We start from the raw sequence: 26,075 nt of genomic DNA on the forward strand, positions 1-26,075 counted from the left end.
TAAAAAAAAAGGGAGAAAGAGACGAGGGAGAGCATTCGAAGAGAAAAAAAATACCCATTCGAAAAAGCAGAGAGATTCATAAAAAATCAGAGAGTATAACCATCAAAAATAAAAAGAGTGAGAGGAGACTTACCTTTCCTTCATCGGACAGCAGTTGCGGTTTCCTTGGTCCATCGGAGTCATCCTCGTCAGTTACTGTGTGGGTATGATTCTTTCTCTCTTTCTTTCTTACCTTCATGTCTTGAAAATGGGGAGGTATAGGGAGAGTGAGAGAGCACGGCAGTGGAGGGAAGAGAGAAAGTAAACAGGGAAAAGAGAGAGTTTAAGGTTTTAGAAAAGTTAAATGAAATTTGGGGGGAACCAATTCAGTTTCATTTTAGGGCCATGTGTTTGGTGTGAAATGACACCGTTTTGGGTGTTATGTTTCTCTGGGTCCATCTTGTGGTGTAATCATGAGAATGGGGTTGTATCTTTGTAAAGTTTGTATTTCAGTGCTTTCTTTTGTAAAGCTTTCATTTAGGTCATTGAATGAAATTTATTTCCTTTTATTTCGAGTAGTTATTTATTTGTACTCTTATTTTAATCCTCTTTTATGATAGATACATTATGAAATTATTTAACTTTGGTTATTACATTATATGTGTTTATATTTTAGCCTATGATTGCTTGCATTCATACATATATGGTGTTTGGATTTTGGCCATGGTATTTGCGAGACTTTCATTTTAGTTCTTGAGGTTTGTTTAAAAGATGTGTTTAATTGGTGTTGTAGATCCTAGATTTTAAATTAAATTTGTTTTATACCCTGCTTTTTAATTTCGAACATTAGTGCCATTGAATTTACTGCACATTTTGTTACTTTCTTAGTCAGGTTATTTGACTTTAACTTATTCCTTAATTTAAGCCTTTTATAATTTATTTATTTCATGATTTTTTTTTTTATTTTTTCTTCTGCTTTTTATATATTTAGACTTCTTATTATTGGTTATATATATATGTAAGATGTTATATATATGCAGGTGTATTCGACCCCAATATATATACGTTACAAATTGTGTTTAATTTCATTTTTATTTTAGGTACAAAATATATGTTTGTCAATATTTTTATTACTTGTATCAGATTCCAATATCTTGTAAGTATATTATCTGAATAATTTCAAGAATCGATTTGTAGAATGGACGTGGAAAGTATCACTTGATCGAAGTGGTATAATCCGATACGACGTTCGAACGAAATGGAAACTCGAAATAAATTTAGTTTGTTTTACTAATTAAATTTTATTATTCAAATGATCCAATACGTTTTTTATGTGTAAGTTATTTTATGCAAATATTGATTTTCATTTCAAGTTCGATGCACATATTTATCAATGAGGAGAGAATATTCTTTTACTGATAAGAAATAATCGAATTGGCTTTCCCAACGGAGGATTGTTAATTTGGATATTTCATTTCGAGTTAAAGAATTTTTCCTAATTAATTAATTTAAAGTAAATTAATCAATGTTCAATAAGCGGATCATTTTTTAATTTTATATTTGATTCATCATTTCCATCATTTACGACAACGTGTACGCGACACAGTACCAATTTTGGGCGTTGTGGGGTGCTTCTCCTTCCCTATGCGTAACCGACTCCCGAACCCGTTAAATATGATTTCTGGTAAATGCAGACCATTTTTCTTTAAAATGATTTTTCTTTAAAATTGTTTTAAAAAGGCGTTTTTAGGTATTCGACCTACCTAACCCAAAGGTCGATGGCGACTCCCTTTTCCATTTTATTTCAATCAATTCAAAATCACCGATTTTTCCAAAATAAAGTCATAATCGTTTTTTAAAATAATATTTAATTGTTTTATGAAAAAAAATGGTTATGACAGGTTGGCGACTCCGCTGGGGACTTTTTTTAGAGAGTCAGGCTGTATGTCGTTTACACATTGTCGTCTTAGTGGAAATTATAAGTTTGAGTACATAGTTAACTTATGATCCGTTTATTGAAATTTTTAATTGCTTCATTTTTAATTATCATACTAACATTTTATCTTTTTGCTTTCAGCTCTGTCCAAGTTTTTGTCGAGTTTTTTCTTTTCATTTTGAGTCAAAGGTAGGTATGTTCCTCCTCACACACATCACTCGCATTGGCATAACATAAGCTCTAGACACGAGCTTCGATCCAAATTAGTTGGGGTGAATGCTTCACTCTCGTAAGAATTTATTCTTCGTATGAGTTTTAGCAAATAACCCATGGGATACATACTTTATACCTTCGTAGGGATTTATTCCTCGTACGGGTATAAGACAGTGAATCCCCTCGAATTGAACTCGTTCCGTTTGAAACCTGTAATGGGTGAGGATCGAGGGTCTGGCAGCCCAAGGGGGCACCGACATCAAGGACAATTCGAGTCCCTTTTTTCCGTTAGAGCCGAAACCAAGCATATAGTGAACCGTCGAACGATCACCCTAGGTATAGTCATACCGAACCTTTGTCCGTCAGTAGGTACCCAAAATAGGTGTACACGAAGGAGGAACGACTCTAAACCTTAACCTTTTAAATTTGTAGAATTTTTTTTTCCCGAATAAAGCATGCGAACTAGACACCATGCGGTTAGGACCAATTTCTTGAATGAAAATAGATCATTTTGGGTAGATAGCATGTCCGGGTAGGATTGTTATTTAATTGAAAGCATGTTTGGGTAGATATCATGTCGGGTAGGTGTTATATTCATCTTTGAATAACATTTTTATCCGTATCAATTATTTTACATGTACTAACTTATTTTTCTCTTTTGTTTGTGTATACTAACTTATTTCTTCTCTTTTGTTTGTGTCATTTTGTCATTTGCATTGCATTGCATTGCATCATCATAATGTAAAAGTGTTGATCCGTAAGGGGATATTCGAGAGAAAATTTTCACAAGAAGAGATAAAAGTTTTCAATCAAGCGATCGCATATACAGACATGCATCGAGGGCTAAAAAGAAGTCCAGAGTACAAGAATGAGATTTTCTCGAAGATCGTGCATCATTCGAGACTGATATGATAATCCACTGATCTACGGAGTAATCCAGCAGTAGATTCTCATCCACAATTATTCCATCGTTAACCATCAGGGAGTGAAGCACAAACTTCAGCATAGACGAGGTATTAATGGAGTTAGTTTACAGAGCATTGAGGGGCATCGGTTCCAAGTACAAAGATCCGAGACGAAGCAGTGAGCTCGAAGATCGTGCATCATTCGGTACTGAGATGATGATCCACTGATTCAAGGAGTAATCTAGCAGTGGAGTCTTATCTACAATCATTTCATCGTTAGTTATCAAAGAGCGACACGCCGACCTCACTACCACCGAGGCATTAACGGAGTCAGATTACAGAGCGCTTGAGGGGCATCATTATTGAGGACGAAGATCCGATATGAAGCAGTGATCCATTCCAGGCTCACCATCTAAGCGAAGACATGTCTGTAAAGTGGACTGTCTTGTAATGTGAAATTTTTTATCTCTGGTGGGAATTGTTCTACGGTATTTATCGTTGGGATCAATATTTTTGCATCCGCATTTGTATCATTGCATTTTATTCAACATTCATTTAAGCATTGTTACGTGCATTAATCATACCTTGTGGGAAACGTTGAGGAAGCGCTTCTAACTGTGCAACTGCATTCACACAATATTGAAAATGGATGCAAAATTTGAGGAATTGAAGAAAGAGCTGAACGAGAGTTTGCAAAAGTTGCAAGCAGAGTGGGAGGTTAAAATGGAGCAGATGCAAAAGACCACCGTGGATCGTATCTTGCAAAACCAAAAAGACCTAGTTGACCAAATGGTAGCAAAGATGGCTGAGCTCAACCAAGAAAAAGGCAAAGAAAAGATTTCATTGACCCGTGAAACAGTTAAATGTGTGAAAGCACAGGCTAGTTCGCAACCAATTATCTCGCCCAACAGGATTCCTAGTCACCTAGCGACGAGAAGAGCCAAGAACGAGATCCCAGATAATTTGAAACAGTGGTGCAGAGACATTTTCCATGGAATGAGAGGACAAAACTCTCACAACGGGATGGATGCAACAGAACTAGTACTAGTTCCTAACCTGGTGCTTCCGCCCAAATTCAAGATGCCCGAGTTTGAAAAGTATAGTGGAACCAGTTGCCTTAATGCCCACCTCACGATGTTTATTCGAAGGATGACTGGATACACTAACAATGATCCGATGTTGATCCACTGTTTCCAAGATAGTTTGATTGGACCCGCTTCTAGGGGTATAATCAACTGAGTCATACTCAAGTCCGCTCCTGGAGGGATTTGGCTAGTGCTTTTCTGGGCCAATACAAGCACATGATTGATGTGGCCCCCGATCGAACAATGCTTCAGAATATGAAGATGAAGAATTATGAGAGTTTCCGACAATATGCTCAACGATGGAGGGATGTCGCATCTCAAGTGCATCCACCAATGACTGAAAGAGAGTTCATCACTCTATTCATCGATACATTGAAGTCTCCATATATCGACTACATGATAGGGGTTGCCACTAAGAGTTTTTCTGACATTGTCATGTGTGGAGAAATGATCGAAAGAGCAGTCAAGAATGGCCAGATAGGAGGCACTAGTCATTCCGACAATGAGGAAAGAGATGATATTAACATTGAAGGATCTTATCTAGCTAATCTGGGGACCAAACCTCATAAGGCATTCTGTCGCATCAATCCAATCCCAATGACATATGAGGAATTGCTCCCAATGCTAGTTGAGAGGAACCTTGTGACTCCAGTTCAATCCAAACCAAGAGAGACCCCATATCCTGAAGGCCATGATATTAACACCATATGCAGCTATCATGTTGGGAGCTCGGGGCATACCACTGACAACGGCAAGACACTAAAGCACAAAATCCATAATATGATTTATTCAGGGGTATCCTAATACTAAGCCAGAGAAGTCATTGCATCAACCACTTGCATCCATAGAGATTGTTTTGTTTGAACTCGTTTTTGTTCTTTCTTCAATGTTTGCTTAAATATTTTTAATCTTTGATGACTGAAATGATGCTACCTTCTAAGGTTAAATAATTGAACAAATTTTAATCTTTAGTTCTTTGAATATCGAATGAATTACATATTCTTTTAATTCTTCAAGAATTATAGATTTTTGACATATGGCAAGATTAGACCTATTTTATCCTGTCTAAAACCCAAAATAAAATCTCTCAATTTTTACCCGAAATAATTCCTGGTCACTACCAAATAACCAATTTTTGACATTCTATTTCTTTGAGACCTTGAAATATTCTTTTCGACCTTGAAACATTCCCTCTCTTTGAGACCTTGAAATATTCTTTCTACCTTGAAACATTGCATTTTTTTTTTGAGACACAAAAGTCATACCCATACCTTTCTTTGAGCCAATAAAGTCATCATTGTCTTCTTAGACGTAAAACCAACATTTTCTACCAATAAAACCTACAGACATTGAGTACAAGATGTTCACTTGAACATAAACCTTCCTACAAAGAAGACACAGTGTGGGGCATTTCGCATCAATTTTCTGAAGACGAGTATGAGCAATTGAGACATGTTGAGAGCAAGAAGCGAAGAAAAAATAGAATTCACTCAAAATAATTCTATCATGCATTAATTACTGTTTTCATTTAAATAAAAATTAATCTTGAAAATTAATCCCCTGGGGATACCTCTTCTGCAAGGACTTCTGTGTATGAGATGATGAACGGCTTTCTTTCTTTATCCCTTCACAAAAGGAGAAAATATATCCCTTGTGTCCCCTTTGAGCCTGAATGATATTTTCTTTTGATTCAACCCTAACCAAGGATCACCCTCCACACTGGGGGGCAATGTGAAGGAAATCTAAGTGAAGAAAATTGATCCAAATGAGATACCGAAAGGTGAACCAGACGCAGAGTGCAAAGATCAAACCAAAGAAAAAAACAAAGAGCAAAGAGAAAAATCAAAGCAAAAATCAAAGAAAAAGCAAAGAACAAAAGAGGACAAAGAACACAGACAAAGAGTCTCCTGACTTAAATGACGCATCAAGCTGTAAACTATGAGATGGATTAAGCACAATCATTTCAGAATCACTTCATTTGAAGATCATAGAACATTAAGAGAAAAACACATGTGAGCAGATTCAAATTGAGCAAGACAAAATCGAAGGCATCAGAATGAATTGATCATTGGTTTCAATTACCCGTAAACACTTGTTTGGGCCTTTTATCCATTTCTTTCATAACCCTGAACCATGACCTACATTACGTGCCTTACAAGTCCCTTCTAATCATACATGGATTTCTAAGCGGAAGAGACTATCCTCATATTTCATCCCGCCTATCAGGATTAATATTTTACTTATAAAGATTTTCTAAAATCTTTAATGCATGATAGATAAAAAATAGCAAAGGGGGGTTAAAGACGTAAAATTCTGAGTAACGTCTTGAAACCAAAGGAGGATTCGAGTTGAAAACCTGAAAGGGCGGCTCGAATATGAAGATTATTACATAGGAGACGATTGCTCAAATCCCTTGATGAGGCATCACACAACATGAATGAGAACATGAGAGTTGGGAGTCAGAGAACACTTCCAATAACTGAGTACAGAAGCTACTCCATCAGATCAGAGAACATCAAATAAATGAGAACACTATACTTTTGACCAAAATTAACCACTTGAGACTTTTTATCCTTCCTTACTTAACCATCTCTCAAAGATAGCACTGATCTTGACACTTGTCAAATAGCTATAATTTATTGAAGGATTAAAAGAGTAATTAATTCTTTGATATCCAATGAACTCTTGTTTTATGAGTTGTCAATTGAGAAACCTTGAAAGGAGCAATATTTTCAAAACTTTTGATTAAACATTTTTCAAAACTATTGATATTTTCAGACTTTTGAAAATGAAAGAAGAAGAAAAACATTTTTAAACAAGATAATCTCTCTGGAGGCGTATCTTGGAATTCAAAAAATATATATCTGAAGCTCAAGATCGAAGCTAGGGCAAGAGAAGCTAAATTTTAGGGCAAAATTTGATGGAATAAACAAATGGTCTCAGGTCAAGGTTTGTAAGAGTACACATTGGTGGAAATACAGACAAATTGAATCAATGATAGAGTGAAGACTGCTCTCGCAACAATTCTCCTTCCAGATTGAGAAAACATGCATCAACACATACATACATATATACATACATACACATACATACATGATACATAAATTTGCATCAAACATTTATCATCATGTGTATTAAAGACATTTTTCTCCTCGCTGGAGGACAAATTCAATAAAAAAAATCAAATAAATTTCATCTTGACATCCATCATAACATCCAAGATAGTCAGTCAAAAATACATCATTTTGATCTCTCAGGAAATCAAAGCTCAGAAATGACCAGAAATCCCTAACTTGAAGAAGCAATGATTTGACTTCTTGAAGTCAACAATCAAGACATTTCCTCAACATACAGGAACAAGAAGACTATCTATCATCTTTGAGGTTTTTTATTGAAGTAAAATTCAGTCTCTTGAGACATTTTTCCACAAACTTTGAGATTTTTCTAAAAACAAATTTTGTCTCGCTTGAGACAATTTATTTCAAAACAAATTTCGTCTCATTTGAGACATTTTTCCTTTGAAATCCAAATTTTGAATTTGTTTCACATTAAACAAAGTTGATCTCATTTGAGATCGTATCTATTTCAAAACAAAATTTTTGTCTCACTTGAGATATTTTTCCACAAATTTTGAGAATTTTAAAACAAATTTTTGTCTCGCTTGAGACAATTTCTTTCAAAGCAAATTTTGTCTCGCTTGAGACAGCTTTCTAAAAACAAATTTTGTCTCGTTTGAGACAATTTCTTGAAAAACAAATTCCGTCTCACTGGAGACATTTTTCCTTGAGATACAAATTTCGAATTTGATTCACATTAAACAAAGTTGATCTCACTTGAGATCGTTTTCTCAAATTTTGTTTTGCTTGAGACAATTTCTTTAAAAACAAAGTTTGTATCACTTAAGACAAATTCTCTTAAAACAAACTTCGTCTCGCTTGAGACATTTTTCCTTTGAGATACAAATTTTGAATTTGATTCACTTAAAACAAAATTAATCTCACCTTAGATTGTTGTTTCTTTCAAAACAAATTTCGTCTCGCTTGAGACCTTTTCCCTTTGAGATCCAAATTTCGAATTTGTTTCACATTAAACAAAGTTGATCTCACTTGAGATCGTTTTCTCAAAAACAAACTTTGTCTCGCTTGAGACAATTTCTCTAAAAACAAATTTTGTCTCATTTGAGACTATATCTTAAAGCAAATTTCGTCTCGCTTGAGACATTTTTCCTTTGAGATACTAATTTTGAATTTGTTTCACTTAAAACAAAATCTCACTTGATATTGTTGTTTATTTCGAAACAAATTTCGTTTCGCTTGAGACATTTTTCTCTGAGATACAAATTTAAATTTGTTGTACTTGAAACAAAATTAATATCACTTGAGTTTTTCAAAATCGATTCGTCTCGCGTGAGACAGTTTCCCTTTTAAAAATAAACACCTTTGAGATTGTTTCCCTAGAAACAATATCGACAATCTTTGAATCTTTTTCTCTTAAAACGAATTTTGTCTCTCTGGAGACAGTTTCTCTTGAGATAAATCTTTGAGTCTGTTCCTTTTGAATAAAAATCTTGGAGTTTGTTCCTTTTGAATAAATATCTTTGAGTTGTTTCTTTTGAAAAAATCTTTGAGTCTATTTATTTTGAAACAAAGTTTTGTCTCTCTTGAGACAATTTCGTGAAAAATCTTTGAGTCTGAAACAAAGTGTTGTCTCTCTTGAGACAATTTTGTGAAAAAATCTTTGAGAGTGTTTCTTTTGAAACAAAAATCTTTGAGTTTGTTTCTTTGGAAACAAAATTTTGTCTCTCTTAAGATAATTTCTTTTGAAACAAAAATCTTTGAATCTGTTTCTCTTAAAATGAATTTTGTATCTCTTGAGACCGTTTCTCTTGAAGTAAATCTTTGAATATGTTCATTTTGAAAATCTTTGAGTTTGTTTCTCTTAACAAAATCATCTTTGAGTCTATTTCTTTAAAAACAAATGTTGTCTCTCTTGAGACAGTTTCTAATTAAAAACTAACTTTTGAGATTGTTTCATTTGAAACAATTTGGTCTTACTTAAGATGTAATCCATCTTTGAGTCTATTCTTTTGAAACAAAATTTTATCTCTTAAAGACAATTTCTTTTGAGAAGAAAATCTTTGAGTTTGTTTCCTTTGAAAAAAATTTCTCGAGACAACTTCTTTTGAAAATACCCACCTTTGAGATCGTTTCTATTAAAACAAATTTTGTCTCGCATGAGACAATTTCCTTTCAATGTCATCTTTGAGTCGTTTCCCTTGAAACGAATTTTGTCTCTTGAAACATTTTCTCTTAAAACAAGATCATCTTTGAGTTTGTTTCTCTGGAAACAAGGTTTTATCCCTTAAAACAGTTTTCTTTTGAAGAAAATCTGAGTCTGTTTCTTTGGAAACAAAATTTTGTCTCACTAAGATACAATTTTCTGAAAAACAAAGTTTTGTCTCTTATGACAATGTCTTAAAAAAAATCATTGAATCTCTTTCTTTGGAAACAAAATTTTGTTTCTCTCGAGACAGTTTCTTTGAGAAAAATCTTTGAGTTTGTTTCTTTGGAAACAAATTTTACTATCATTTGAATCTGTTTCCCTTGAAACAAAACAAACAAAGTCTTTGAGTATGTTTTTCTTGAAACAAATCTTTGGGTTTGTTTCTTTTGAAACAAATCTTTAATTTGGTTTCTCTTGAAACCATAACTCCTAAAGATGGCCAGCCGTCCTCATCACGTAGGAACCGTGTTATCACCTTTAGATGGCCATAACTCTTCATCACGTATGAGCCGTGTCATTCCCCAGACCAGATCTCTTCATCACGTATGAGCCGTGTCAACCATAGATAACCAGCCGTCCTCATCACGTAGGAACCGTGTTATCACCTTTAGATGGCCAGAACTCTTCATCACGTATGAGCCGTGTCATTCCTCGACCAGACCTCTTCATCACGTAGGAGCCGTGTCACCCTTAGATAACCAGCCGTCCTCATCACGTAGGAACCGTGTTATCACCTTTAGATGGCCAAGAACTCTTCATCATGTATGAGTAATGTCATCCCCTGACCAGAACTCTTCATCACGTATGAACCGTGTCAACCTCAGATAACCAGCCGTCCGCAGCAGAGTGGAACCGTGTTAGCATCATTCCTAAAGATGGCCAGAACTCTTCATCGCGGATGAGAAGTGTCATCCCTCGGCCAGATGTCCCCAGCAGAGTGGAACCATGTTATCATCTTTCCTAAAGATGGCCAAGATTCTCTTCATCGCGGATGAGCAGTGTCGTCTTCAACATCAAACATACCAGATCTCTTCATCACAAAGGAGCAGTGTCACACTCAGACAATCTGACTTCCTCATCATGAAGGAACAACATCGTAATCGAAAACGACACGATCTAATCATCGCGGATGAGCAGTGTCGTCTTCAGCAACAAATTACCTCCAAAAAGAATGTGTCATCAATAAACAACGATTAATCGAAGAAATGAGAGCCGATCAAAGAAGAGCTTGAGACTTGTTGACAATCCAAAAATTGGTATTTTATGTCTTTGCTCTATTCCTGTTCTCACAGCAATGAGCAAAGAGGGGCAGCTGTAGTAACCAATTTTTGGTCCCTACATAGCTTCCATACATTGATGTCCCCCATGCACAACCCATGCCCTGTTGTTCCCCACTAAGTGTCATTTCCAAACCCAACACCTTCCCATACCGTGCAAGTCCCATACCTACCCATCCATCAAACAGTGACATAAACAGATATCAATCAGAAAAATCCCAATAAAATATAAGAGCAAATCAAGTCTAAAATCCCGAGGGATTTATCAAATCTATCAAGCATGCAATAAAAGAAAGGGAATGAGGAGATATCAAGGACATTCGGTGATGGTTAAAAAAAGGGAGAAAGAGACGAGGGAGAGCATTCGAAGAGAAAAAAAATACCCATTCGAAAAAGCAGAGAGATTCATAAAAAATCAGAGAGTATAACCATCAAAAATAAAAAGAGTGAGAGGAGACTTACCTTTCCTTCATCGGACAGCAGTTGCGGTTTCCTTGGTCCATCGGAGTCATCCTCGTCAGTTACTGTGTGGGTATGATTCTTTCTCTCTTTCTTTCTTACCTTCATGTCTTGAAAATGGGGAGGTATAGGGAGAGTGAGAGAGCACGGCAGTGGAGGGAAGAGAGAAAGTAAACAGGGAAAAGAGAGAGTTTAAGGTTTTAGAAAAGTTAAATGAAATTTGGGGGGAACCAATTCAGTTTCATTTTAGGGCCCTGTGTTTGGTGTGAAATGACACCGTTTTGGGTGTTATGTTTCTCTGGGTCCATCTTGTGGTGTAATCATGAGAATGGGGTTGTATCTTTGTAAAGTTTGTATTTCAGTGCTTTCTTTTGTAAAGCTTTCATTTAGGTCATTGAATGAAATTTATTTCCTTTTATTTCGAGTAGTTATTTATTTGTACTCTTATTTTAATCCTCTTTTATGATAGATACATTTATGAAATTATTTAACTTTGGTTATTACATTTATATGTGTTTATATTTTAGCCTATGATTGCTTGCATTCATACATATATGGTGTTTGGATTTTGGCCATGGTATTTGCGAGACTTTCATTTTAGTTCTTGAGGTTTGTTTAAAAGATGTGTTTAATTGGTGTTGTAGATCCTAGATTTTAAATTAAATTTGTTTTATACCCTGCTTTTTAATTTCGAACATTAGTGCCATTGAATTTACTGCACATTTTGTTACTTTCTTAGTCAGGTTATTTGTCTTTAACTTATTCCTTAATTTAAGCCTTTTATAATTTATTTATTTCATGATTTTTTTTTTATTTTTTCTTCTGCTTTTATATATTTAGACTTCTTATTATTGGTTGTATATAGGTAAGATGTTATATATGCAGGTGTATTCGACCCCAATATATACGTTACAAATTGTGTTTAATTTCATTTTTATTTTAGGTACAAAATATATGTTTGTCAATATTTTATTACTTGTATCAGATTCCAATATCTTGTAAGTATATTATCTGAATAATTTCAAGAATCGATTTGTAGAATGGACGTGGAAAGTATCACTTGATCGAAGTGGTATAATCCGATACGACGTTCGAACGAAATGGAAACTCGAAATAAATTTAGTTTGTTTTACTAATTAAATTTTATTATTCAAATGATCCAATACGTTTTTTATGTGTAAGTTATTTTATGCAAATATTGATTTTCATTTCAAGTTCGATGCACATATTTATCATGAGGAGAGAATATTCTTTTATGATAAGAAATAATCGAATTGGCTTTCCCAACGGAGGATTGTTAATTTGGATATTTCATTTCGAGTTAAAGAATTTTCCTAATTAATTAATTTAAAGTAAATTAATCAATGTTCAATAAGCGGATCATTTTTTAATTTTATATTTGATTCATCATTTCCATCATTTACGACAACGTGTACGCGACACAGTACCAATTTTGGGCGTTGTGGGGTGCTTCTCCTTCCCTATGCGTAACCGACTCCCGAACCCGTTAAATATGATTTCTGGTAAATGCAGACCATTTTTCTTTAAAATGATTTTTCTTTAAAATTGTTTTAAAAAGGCGTTTTTAGGTATTCGACCTACCTAACCCAAAGGTCGATGGCGACTCCCTTTTCCATTTTATTTCAATCAATTCAAAATCACCGATTTTTCCAAAATAAAGTCATAATCGTTTTTTAAAATAATATTTAATTGTTTTATGAAAAAAAATGGTTATGACAACGTGTATTGTATTATTTTGTGTTATGATTGTATTTAAGGGATTATAAATATAAGTTTTGATGTGCAAATAACTTTTATATGTTCATATATATATATATATTAGGTTGATTAATTAAAATTAAGTATCATAGATGTTTATTGTAGGAATGATTCTCTTATTCTAATTTTTTTTAACAATTTTAGAATTTGAACTTTAATATTATTTATGGATTCTAACATTTTAACTGTTAAATTAACTACAATAACTAATTTAAATTAATTGATTAATAGATTAAATATTGATTATTAAAAGAATATATGTTCATATAGGCTAGTTTGAGAATGTGTTATATGATATAGATTACACGTTTCATACAATGATAGATTCAGAAATATTTTTCAAGACTAACACATATGTATTGGTAATAGATATTTTTTATGCAATAGATGGCAATAAAATCTTAGGATGGATACCATTAATAAAATAAATAACAAACATAAAAAGAAAAATTAAATTTCAAAACATGCACGTACTCACCTACACATGCATCCGCCACTAATTCCATACATAGAACATATTATTTTAAGCATGGGTGTACTCTCGTGGGGGCAGGAGTCGCTTTGGCCCAACTAATTTTTTAAGTATTAATTGATATTAATATATATATATATTATATATATATATATTTGAAAAATAAATAAAGAAATTTGTTTACATATAATTTTTTTTATTAAGTTAAAAATAATTATAAAATAATTACCATTACTGGTAATTAAATCCGTGACCTTAAAAAATAACAATAATTTCTTTATCTACTTAGTTAAATTAGTTCGTGCTAACATATAAACTTTAAATTATATACATAACGTATAAACTTGTTTCCAGCTTAAACAACTTTTGACTTTTAACCAGGGTGAAACAGAAAAGAAAAAAAAAAGAAAAATAATTATAAGGTGGCGTTTGGTTCGTTCGAATGTTTATGAGGAAATTAGAATCTGTGAAGAATTGTAATTTATAGGAATTGGAATCAAATTTCATATTATGTTTGGTTCGCAGACATGTCAGATGAATTTGATTTTAGTAATGTAAAATGACAGAATTACCCTTCTTATTTTTTTTGCTTTATTTTAGTTTATTTTACAACTTACATGTAGTAATATATTATAAAAAATAAAAAATATTAAAATTTTATTTTATTGATTAATTATTCGTTTCAATAAATTATAAAAATCATTCTAATAAACATTATAAGTTAAAATCATCTCAATCAAAATATGTTAATAAGTTACCAAAAGATAGAGCAATATTTTGATATATTCAAATCGGAGTATGTTAATTAGTTACCAAAAAATATACCAAAAACTATTTTTATTCAATATATGAATTAGAAACTCGACCCGACACGACTCAAAATAATAAAAAAATATTTTTATTCAATAAAAACATTGACTTAATTGAAGAAAAAAAATATATAGAGGGGTATTATTGTAATTATTCCTAAATATATAAAGTAAAATTATATATATTTTTCGGGTCGGTCCAGTTTTTTTCACCCTAAACCCGAACCCGACCCGACCTGACCCAAATATCACACTTAAAAAAACCCGACCCGACTCAACCCAAATATCACACTTAAAAAACTCGACCCGAACAAAATAAAGTTTCATCCGACCCGAATATATGAATTAGAAATCCGACCCGAAATAATAAAAAATATTTTTATTTAATAAAAACAGTGACTTAATCCGACCCGACCCGAATTATATATATTTTTGGGTCGGTCCGGTTTTTTTCACCGTAAACCCGAACCCGACTCGATCCGAACCGAATATCACATTTAAAAAAACCCGACCGACTCGACCCGAATATCACACTTAAAAAAACCTTACCCGACCCGAACAAAATAAAGTTTCATCCGACCCGACCGAATATATGAATTAGAAATCCGACCCGACCCGACCCGAAATAATAAAAAAATATTTTTATTTAATAAAAACAGTGACTTAATTCGACCCAAATTATATATATTTTCGGGTCGGTCTGATTTTTTTCACCCTAAACCCGAACCCGACCCGAATATCACACTTAAAAAAACTCGATCCGACCCGACCAAAATAAAGTTTCATCCGACCCGACCCTACCCGAATATATGAATTAGAAACCGACCCGACCCGAAATAAAAAAAAAAATTTATTCAATATATGAATAATTTACTAAATGATTGATGATGGTAGTATGGTCAAATTTCAATTCCCTCCAACAAGAGAATTGAATTCTATCCATTTTTTGGATGGAATTCACTTTCCTTCATTTGATGGAATTGAATTCCATCAGATATTCTAATTCACTTGAAAAACTTGAACCAAACATGGGAAAGTGGTGAAATTGGATTCTAATTTTCACCAATTTCAAGGGATTTCATCCGACCAAACGCCACCTAAGAGTCATGTGAATTGTTTTATATTGATGTAGAATTTTTTTTTACTAAACATCTATTGTCTTCTTAATTTTTTTCCTCATTTCATTATTTTTTCCAATATTTTTAAAAGTTTAATTTCATGTTATGCTTTTATTGAAATTATCGTTTCTCAGCTACTTCACACATCGACAAACTCATATTATCATCTTTTTTTTTATTAATTTAAGTTATCTTAAAATCTCTTTAAAACTCAAAAAATTCAACACAAAAATCATAGTAAAATGATTTTGATCTACAAATCTCATGTTTCATTTAATATGGAATCGAGATATATTCTTTATCTTCACCTTCTCTTTTTCCATGTATTCAGATTAGAAAGAATAGATTCAGACTTTGAGAATAAAGGTTTTAAGGACATTTTCACAAAATATAGAAAAAATTGAGGTATGTCAAATTTTAAAAGAATCTTTTGTTGTAATATCGTAAAATAATTTATTAAAAATGATTAAAAGATGAATAATTTTAAAATTAAATAATAAGATTTAAAAATTTAAAAATAAGTGATTATAATAAAAAATAATTAAAATTGAGTGATGAAAGATGTGATTTACCTAATTTTAAAGACTCGAATTTGAGCTCAATCTTTTTTTTTTTTGAGTAATCTAAGGAAAGTAGAAGGTAATATATGTTGAAAGATAATTTTTAACTATATGACATTGAAAGCTCGTATCTTTGGTATTATCGATGCTCGAACCTAAAACCTCAAAAATAATAATAATTTTTTATCACTGAGATCACCTTGGATTAACGTTATTCAAAGGTTAAAAGAAATTCTTACATTTAATTTTTTTTAATTGAGTTCAAATTAATATTTTTGATATAAAAAGTAGTGAAATTTAAGCTTACACAGATGAATTCTAAAAGATTCAACCCAACTCCAATCATTTACAAGCATAAATTATGTTATTTACACGTTAATTAGTACTGAAATCTGCGTTTAATTTATTGGGAAACGAACACGCAAAATTATGCAGTTCGTCCCAAATAACCAAAAAAGAAAAAGAAAAAACAAGAATTCCGTCGTTTTCATTATGCCGAGGGATCTGCCTTCCCTAGGCCATGTCTCTCTCCACCTACAGTCCCTAAATCTCTCTTAAATTAAGCGATTTGACATAATTAATACCCTATAAATTTATAATTCCCTATATAATATTGTTTGATCAATATTTTTTTAACTAACACCTTTTCAGCTAAGTTGGCATAAAGATGCATTTCCGGAATGCAGATTTATTTATGTGGAAATAAGACGCGTTTTTAGGGATGCATTTTTCAATCACGTGTAAAAATCAGGTGTTAATATTATAAATATTTTTAAAATTATGCCTAATATGTAATTAAATTATATTAGGGTGATATTTATGTAAAAACGTCAACTTTATTTATTTATTTTTTTGTTGTGAAAAAAAAAACTTTTTATGTTAAAATCTTTAAATATTCTATTGAAAATTATTTTATAACTCGATAAATTTAAATTTTTACTTGAAATAATATAATACGTGTAATCTATTATAGGAAAACTTTAATGGTAAGTAATTTAAAATATAAATAATTTTATAAAAGTTTTATAACTATTACTTTTTTTACAAAACGATGACAATGAGAAATATTTTATAATTTAAAAAAAATTATAAATTTTATATATTTTAAAAAAATTTATTGACTTTTAAAATTAATTGTTTAAAAATATAAAAAATATTAAAATAAATTTTTAATAATAATTGAGGGATCAAATGAATTATTATTCATTAATTATTAATATTTATTTAATATTTTTTAAAATTAATATTAAAAAGAATATTTTAAATAAAGAAGTGATATTTTAATAATTAATGAATAATAATTCACCTGATCCCTCAATTGTAATTAAAAGTTTATTTTTATATTTTTATATTTTTAAACAATTAATTTTAAAAATCAATAAATTTTTTAAAAATATATAAAATTTATAATTTTTAAATTATAAAATATTTATCGTCATTATTATCATTTTGTAAAAAGAATACTAATTATAAAACTTTTATAAAAATATTCATATTTTAAATTACTTAACCTCAAAATTTTCATATACTAGATTATATGTATTGTGTAATTTTATGCAAAAATCAAAATTTGTCGAGTTATAAAATAATTTGCAATAGAATATTTAAAGATTTTAACGTAAAAAAAATCACAACAAAAAATAAATAAATAAAATTGACGTTTTTACATAAATATTATCCTAATAGAATTTAACTACATATTAAATATCATTTTAAAAATATTTATAATATTAACATTTGATTTTTACATGTAATTGTAAAGCACAATGTGCCTTATGTACTTTGTGCCACCTCAATTAAAAAGATGTTAGTTAGGGAAATATTGTTAAAAAGATGTTATATCATGCATATTAAGTGGTGTTAATTAGCCTCTCTGTTTCGTATAACTTTGTTAATTGATTACACCAGCAACAGAAAAAACCCCATCCCTTTTCCCTTTGATCTCTTGTTTTGAATAACTTCACTCGCAATCTTCAAAGCAATTTCATTTCCCCTTTCTTCCACAAATTCGTTTTTTTTCTGTTCTTAAAGCTTCTCGAATCTGAGAACGGTATAAGAATTTTGGTTTGTTTGTATTTTTATATGCACTGTGGGACTTGAACGTGTGTTTATTTACTTTGCCCGATTTATCAACAGCTACATCGAGAAGCTGGTCAAGTTCGTTGACGAACGAGCCGGGGCTTTGATCGAAGGTACGAAGGTGCTGAAGCTCAACCAGGCTGGGCTCCACTACGTGCAATCGCGGCTCGAGGCGTTGCAGGAGCTCGAGAGACTTCTAGCTGGAACTCCAGTTGACTATCTACGTGCATACGTGTCGGACCTCGGGGATCACCGGGCGCTCGAGCTATTTCTCCGGATTCTGCGGCTCCTGACGACTCTTAAAGTGGTGTCTGCCTTGTCTCCGCCTGCGCGTGACCCAACGCCTCTATCTTTGCTGCCGTTTGTGAGACTGAAGGTTCTTGAACTCAGAGGCTGCGATTTGTCTACTTCAGCATCCAAAGGATTGCTTGAGTTGAGGCATACTTTAGAGAAGATTATTTGTCATAATTCAACTGTGAGTCTCTTTGGATGTTTTGCATTTATTCTAAACTCAGATGAATTAATTACCCTCTTTTAGTAATATTACCAATGGACTCTGCAGAAAAAATCTTCTCCTTAATTTTTATTTGATTAATAGTAGGTGAATCAGTGTTGGAACTTTACAACAATTCCTGAATTATGTTTATCCTTTTAAATTATGTAGGATGCTTTGCGTCATGTGTTTGCCAGTAGAATTGTTGAGATAAAGGGCTCTCCACAGTGGAACCGTTTGTCCTTTGTTTCGTGTGCATGCAATGGCTTGTTGCTAATGGATGAGTCTTTGCAACTTCTTCCTGCTGTTGAAACTCTTGATTTAAGTCGAAACAAGTTTGCAAAGGTGGATAATCTTCTGAAATGTGCCAAGTTGAAGCACTTGGATCTTGGATTCAATCATTTGCGATCCATCTCATCATTTAGTGAGGTAAGTCACTAGGATTATTACTATCAAATTATGATTTTTGGTTTTTATTTGCTGCTGAAAAATTAATAAACGGAGATATATATTTGTCATGGTATTTTCAATTGCCTCTACTGTCTAGTCTTTTTTCACATAGTACAAAAGATGGTGTTATTCAGGGAGTTGCTAATGATAGTATGAAAACAATGTGACCCTAAATGTCAAGTAGTTAACTTTTTCATTTGTTCAGAAAATGATGTTTGCTGCAATGAGATTGTTAAGTTGGATACGTGTGTATGTGAGAAAACATATTAGATCGAAAAAGGTGAGGGTAGTTGTATCACCAATTAAAGTAATGGACTTATCTAAGATGTTTTTTTACATATGAGACAATGGAATAACGGAGATTCTGTTAAGATTAATTTCCCACGTCTAAAGGAAGAGAGAATAAATAAGATGTGGGAGGAAAATTTAAAAAGAGATCTGGTTCTATATAGAAGAGAATGGTCTAATTTGATCCTTGTAGCTGACTTGACAGTTTTGGATTTTTAAATGTTTGTTTACTCGTTTTCTTGTCTACTCCTCCTCCTTGAGAACTTTGGTTGTCCTCTCTTTATTCTTTTCCGTTAACACTTTCTTTCTTTCTCTCTCTTTTTCTTTTTCTTTTTTACTTTTCGCAAGAACAAGTCCTGCATAAAAGAAAGGGGGCTTTTCATTTAGCTAAGGTTCTGTTTAAACATTTACTGGTTTGACATTTATTTAGTTGTTTTGGGCTAACTATTTTTCATTGTTGATGAAAATTGCAGGTCTCCTGTCATGTTGTTAAACTTGTTTTGAGGAACAATGCTCTAACTACATTGCGTGGAATTGAGAATCTGAAGTCTCTTGAAGGGCTTGATGTTTCCTACAATATTATTTCCAACTTTTTAGAGTTAGAGTTCCTTGAGGGGATCCCATCTCTTCGAAGTTTGTCGCTTGAAGGGAATCTGCTATGTTGTGCCCGATGGTACCGTGCACATGTATTCCGCTACTTCAGTCGTCCTGAAAATGTAAGTCTGATAAGTATCTATTTGCAAATGGAGTTTTGGTTATTGAACTTCTATGCTCCTTTGCTAAAACATTTCGTAATTTTAGTTTCTATCTTGTAATCCTGCTAATGGTACAGCTTTCTTTTGTTCTATTATATGGTTTGGTTAGTTGAAATTAGATGACAAAGAAATCAGCACAAAAGAGTACTGGAAGAGGATGATCATTGTTGCCAGCAGACAGAAGCGACCTTCCAGCTTTGGGTTCTACTATCCTGCAAAATATGATGCTGAAGGAGAGGGGTTATCAACAAAAAGAGGGTGCGTAAAGTTTTACCAATTCTCAGTTTTGTATGTGATTTTAACTTTACAGTCATGCATCTTCCCTCTCTCCTTGTGGTGAAATTTTGGCACCCTGGTTAGTCTTTTGGATGCATTTGATGAATTTTGGTTGTTCATGTACTTCATAATATATTATACCCTTGTAGCAGTGCTAATTGGTGATTATCATTTTAACTTCTTGCAGATAAAGGCGTCTCGACAAGAAAGAACACACATTTATTCTGATCTAGATTTTGTGTCATGCGATAATGAAATGCGAAGCAGAGAGGAGAACATCATATCTGAGGATGAAGCTGAAATAGTTGATTTGATGAAAAGAGTAGAACAATTGAAGAAAGAACGTTCTATTCTTTGGTTACGGGAATTCAAGGACTGGATGGATCATCCTTCTGAGAATTTTGCCGATGGTGGGTTTAGTACATCTATGTTACATCATGGGAAAGACAATTATAAGAAAGGTGGGGAAAGTGTGAGGCATCTTAGTGAAAGTTCTAGATATGTTTCAGACTCGGATCAAGCTTCAGGAGATGAAAGTAGCATGAATGTTTTGGAATCTGATAATTCTTTTGCAGATGTGAATGCCAACAGATATTTTGATCATATTTTTCCTCAGGAATTACTGGTGGATTGTCTCTACCAGGCTTGAGGACAATGGATGTGAAACAGGAGCATCAGAAATCTTACTTGCATGATGAGACTTGTAATGGATCCATTTTAGCTGAGAGTTCTCATAGTAATATTTTTTCCCTTGAGGAAACTAATAGAATGGTTGAAAATGCCAGTGTATCACATTTTAATACAATTGATAATATAACAGAGTCTAATTCTTCATCTGCTAACCCTGGATCACCGCCTCATTATAAGGACCTTTTGCATCGTCGCCAGAATTTGGTGGAAGAAATTCTGCAGTTATCAGCAGAGTCTTATTCAGCGGCATCATCTGACAGTGATACAAGCTGCAGTGAAGATGATTACAGTGAAGCTGGGATACCTGCAGAGGAATATCTCAATAGGAGCACCAAAGGGTATTCTCTGGCAAATTTTTTGAGCGTGCTTATTATGAAAATGGAAATAACACTTCACATGGGAGCGAAAATGGCATCTGCATCATGGATTCACACGCTGAACAAGCCCCTAGGACCAACAAATCTGTAAATATGAAACAATCCCTGCAACTGTCCAGTGAGTTGGATACATGTTCTAATGATCTAGAGACATCTTTTGTGAACCAAGAGGTCGATTGGTTTGAAAAGAGAAAGAGAGGAAGTAAACCAAAAAGAAGAGTGATTTCACTGTTGGAAGAGAACAGCTGTTAACAGGTACCACAAGAATCAAACGGTGGCCCAGGGGTTAGTGGGTCTTATGTTAAAGAAATGAAAGGAAAAATCTCTTCAAACGAGAGTGATCTTCAGAATGATTTTGATAGAAACCAGATTAAAAATGCAATTCCAATGCTGACACTTGATGATGGTGTGAGATATTCTCATGCCGAGTTCTCTTCTCAGGGGAAGAATGATTTTATTGAGGACTAATTAAATAAAAATGTTGCGGATTTGAGAGTTCATGAAACTTGTAGATTATATATGTGTTGCAGTTGTATGGTTGGCCAACCTTTTTACAAAGAAAGGTAAGCACTGCAAAAAATTTAGGGAAAAAATGTCCTAATATTTGTTTTGATGAAGTCTTTTCAGTCTCCTGCTAGTGAATCCAAAATCACATTACTGGTAAACATTGACGCTACTTTCGCAATGAGTTTCAATTCACAATAGAATCTAATGTTACTATCTTAATCAGAAATTTTTCATGTGAAGTTGTACCAAATAATTACTGTTTATATTCTTTATGCGTTTGTATTTACCCTTAACATATTTAAATTAATTTATTTCTCTGGGAGAAAATATCTCTTTTTCATATTAATCTTCATGATTTTCTAATGTGTTTTAGGCTAGATGATCACGTTGGGCATTTCTGAAAATCCTTGATCTTGTTTGCTTGATATGGTTTTGTAGTGTTTCATTCTGTGTTTGTAATGATTTGTCATAAACCTGCTCTAACCAGGCTTTTGTTATAAATTGCGGACTTGGTATTTTAAATAATTTCATTTTTCTTGCTTTCCTTACATCTGCAGAGAAGTAGCTCTGGTATTAAGCAGTGAGGAAAAGATGTATGTACTACTTGTTGGCATCACATTTGATGGATCAGGTTGGATAATGAAGTAGCTTTTGCATAAGGCATGAATTTGTTGATAGTCTTTTCAGTGCTGATTTGTTGACAAAATTTCTTGAGTTGGTTATCAAGTTTCGTTAAGGCTTGCACTTTACTGTCTCTGCAGAGAGTACCTTGGATTTATTAGGTTCTCATAGGGTTGAAGATATAAGAGCAGTTTTAGTTGGTCTGAGCCTTCAGGTTGTGAGGTTAGTGATTTGTAACTTCTATTATATTTTAGATACTAATCATTCCTCTTAACTGTTTCTATCTTCTATTGTTGGTTAGGGTGAATGTTGACAGGAGTGTAACGTACTTGTTCATAACAAGGAGCTTCAAGAAATCAATTCAACTACTTTACACGTTGAAACTTTCTGATTTATCTGCACCGATTAATAAATGTTCTTTAAGGAGGTGATTTCAATACCCTTTTATTTAACCACGAAACTTGATGCTTAACATACCATATGTAATTGTCTCTATTTATGTGATATAGACTTATCTGAACATCATAAAATGAATTTCATAATATGAAGCATAAAAACTTGTCAGCGGAGTATCCAAGTGTCGAACACATTGTTCGACACAAACATTGCTCCGATGCGGCAAAATACACTGGAGACGCAATGGTAAGTCGGGAAAAATATCAGACATGGTCAAGACAGAAATGTCTGATCATACTTGGAAGCATGATAATTTTGTGAATACAATAAAGAATAGGAGTAGAAATCAAAGTATTAACCTAAATGTATGGATTGAAAAGCTGGGAAAGAAGTATGAGGTGGTACTAAATGATACAGGTATTAGAGTACGATAATTTAGGACCTTTTGGCCATTTTTTGTTATTTAGTCCTAATGATATTTTAAGGTTCAAGTGGTGTTTTTATTGTAGATTATCTTGTAAAAGTATTTTTTTATTGTTGTCTTGCTGTATTCGTGTCCTAATTTTTCAAAATTTCCCGTGTTACCACTTACCATGTGCGTTCTGTGTTCTACTCGTATTACACATCGTTGTTGCTACTTCCTAGATTTAATATGGTATTGGTTTATTTATCTGTGTTTTCTTTTTCTTCCCTATGTCTCAGTGAATGTGGTTAAAGTTGCATGCACTGACGTCAAATGTAAATTTCTATGTCAAAAAACCACTCTAGATCAACAACTTACATCAAATGGGATGAGGAATTTAATAATAATTAGTTTTGACGTCAATAACTGCCATACAAAGTACATTTCTTTTTCATGATAGGTTGAGGTTTGGAAATTTAAATGGCAGTTTGGAGCAGGTGTGGAGGTTTAAAATTGAGCATTTCCCAATACTCGATGGTGCTTTTTCAGAAAGGCAATGAAGGTATGTTCACTGAATTTTATCTCGTCATGATTTGTTATATTTAATATGTTTGTCATCTATTAGCATGTTTCCTATAATTTTGTGTGCAATGGGGAGGGTGGATACTGTTCCAAGCAAAGTAATGAAAATTGAAAGGCAGAGAAACAAGTGGTGGTGTATTTTAGAGTCAGTTTTGATATGTTCTTGTTCTTTGAAAAGTTTTCCTTTCAGTCCTGATAAATTTTGGTTGTTCTTAATATGCAACTTTAGATGAACATAATTGATTTTTGTAATGGCGCAACTTCTACGTTGTATAAAACTTATTTGCTATTTGTGCTTCTCGGATTGTTTAAAGGGTGCAGAAACAGGTGGTATTTGCCGATGATATTGTTTGTTGCAGAGACTGTTTTTAGCATCTTTTTTTTTTGTCTAGAATCCTTGACTAGTTTGTAGGACATGTCATAATTTTCCTTTTCAGAGGTCTAAAAACTAAAATCGTTCTAGCTTGTCCAGAATATCTTTCAGTTATGCTTCATGAATATCATTAATTTTCTTGCTTGCATGGTATCGTGGTTGTGGATGCTGATGCTTTTGTTCTTGTGCATACATGGATTCAGAGAAAAAGGTGGTCGTATGATATTATATTTAGCAGTTCATATTCTCACTGTAGATTCTATGAAAGCATCTGATTGTTAACAATTCATTCTTGCATTCTTGCACTCCTGCTCGCATGTTAATGCTGAAGCATAGACACATAAACCTTAGACTTGATAATGCTTAATCTTCATGTGAAAACAGAGGAATCATGGCTTTCATGATCACTGTTTGTAATTGGAGGACAAGTGATCGTGTGTGTTGAAGACATTATTGAGTTAAGTTCGATCCTAAATGATGCATGTTCACCTCCATATTTCTCCCTGGATTCATGCTGCAACATTGCAGATATATCTGAGATGGTAACTTTTATGGTGCTTTTGTTTTGCATTCTGCAACTAATATGTTATGTTGTTGGTGAAATCGGTTGCTGTAACAGTCAGAATAGCAGTATATGGCCATATTTTTTAGTTTCTACTTGTTATCCTTGATTTACTTGCTATCAATGTCAAGTTCAAGAAAGATAATTACTGATCTGATTTCCACTCTAGGTTATCGATAACAGAGGGAGACATTGTGTGACATTATCTCTTGAGTGCAGCACATCAAAGGCCTGTTCCTCAACGAAAATGCAAAAGAAGGAAAATAATGTAGCAAGGTTTCGGACGTGGAAACTGAGGTGGTTCTCGGAAAAGAGTCTATCCCAGTTTGTGGCATTGGTGAAGACAATCCATCTAGGGACTACTTCATCTCCTTTGCATGTAAGATTTGAATCATGAGAGGTTTCAGTTTTCGGGTTTGCATGTTTCCATAGTATAGTCATTTCATCCTTTTGATTGGGTGCTTTCTTGTGGTATCCTTTTCCCTTTTTTCAAAATTATTGGATTTTGTTTGGTTATGGTGTGCCGAGTACATAACTTTGTGTCAGTATTCTTTGATTTGTATTCTTTTAGAAGTTAAATTTTAACATGTACAGATCGTACAGTATATAGAATAGCAAAGCAAGTAAGATGTATGGATGTCCAGTCTTTAGTGATCATAAAACTTCTGCAGCTTTTGATCAGAGTAGTCAGATGTATGCATGTCATCCAGATTTTCATGTGTTTAGTGTTAGACTTGATTATCTGTGCATTCATATCATTTTTGTATTATTTTCATGTAACATAATCAATTAAGGTATTTTATTTTTTTATATTAAATTTTACTTGTTAGAAGTCAATGTTACGTAGATTTTGACAGGTGTATCATATCCATATATATTTTCACTTTGTGACGTATTTTGAGTAATTTTTTAAGGGATAATGTCACATATGATACTTGTAGTTTGATAATATGTTTAATGTGATATTTGTATTTTTAAAATATTTAATATGGTAATTGAATTTTAGATGAGATTATAATGTGGTATTTGTATTTTGACTAAATGTTTCATGTTGGGACAATTCATACTTTTAAAATGTCTAATTTAGTACCTTTTTTTGTATAAATGTTTAATGTGGTATTTAGTGGCAAATCCATTGGCGGCTTAGAGTGGGCACGTGCCCTTTCTGAAATATAATTTTATTTGATTAATTATCTATTTTAATTATGATGTCCATTTTGAAATTCAAAATTTCTTCGGTTAATTAAATATTTTACTGACGATGTTTACCTTGAAATTTTATTTGTGTCTATCCCGTTTAAAATGTTGTGTTATTAACATATATGTGACTATCTTCAAAAATATTTTT

General features: G+C 32.8%; 1 protein-coding gene across 1 annotated transcript; it reads left to right on the forward strand.

The window, feature by feature from the left end:
- Nucleotides 1–247: 247 nt before the first annotated feature.
- LOC120114913 lies at nucleotides 248–25,367 on the forward strand. Its single transcript, XM_039135687.1, has 15 exons — nucleotides 248–266; nucleotides 17,933–18,429; nucleotides 18,619–18,876; nucleotides 19,659–19,901; nucleotides 20,050–20,202; nucleotides 20,404–20,752; nucleotides 20,833–21,254; nucleotides 21,539–21,711; nucleotides 21,778–21,846; nucleotides 22,348–22,421; nucleotides 22,552–22,633; nucleotides 22,713–22,838; nucleotides 23,671–23,772; nucleotides 24,550–24,707; nucleotides 24,897–25,367. The coding sequence occupies exons 1-13, from the start codon at nucleotides 248–250 to the stop codon at nucleotides 23,768–23,770; spliced, it is 2,565 nt and encodes an 854-aa protein (XP_038991618.1). The 3' UTR covers nucleotides 23,771–23,772; nucleotides 24,550–24,707; nucleotides 24,897–25,367.
- The last annotated feature ends 708 nt before the right edge of the window (nucleotides 25,368–26,075 follow it).

The sequence above is a fragment of the Hibiscus syriacus genome, unplaced genomic scaffold, assembly GCF_006381635.1.
Source record: "Hibiscus syriacus cultivar Baekdansim isolate YM2019G1 unplaced genomic scaffold, ASM638163v2 tig00110253_pilon, whole genome shotgun sequence".
NCBI classification, from domain to species: domain Eukaryota; kingdom Viridiplantae; phylum Streptophyta; class Magnoliopsida; order Malvales; family Malvaceae; genus Hibiscus; species Hibiscus syriacus.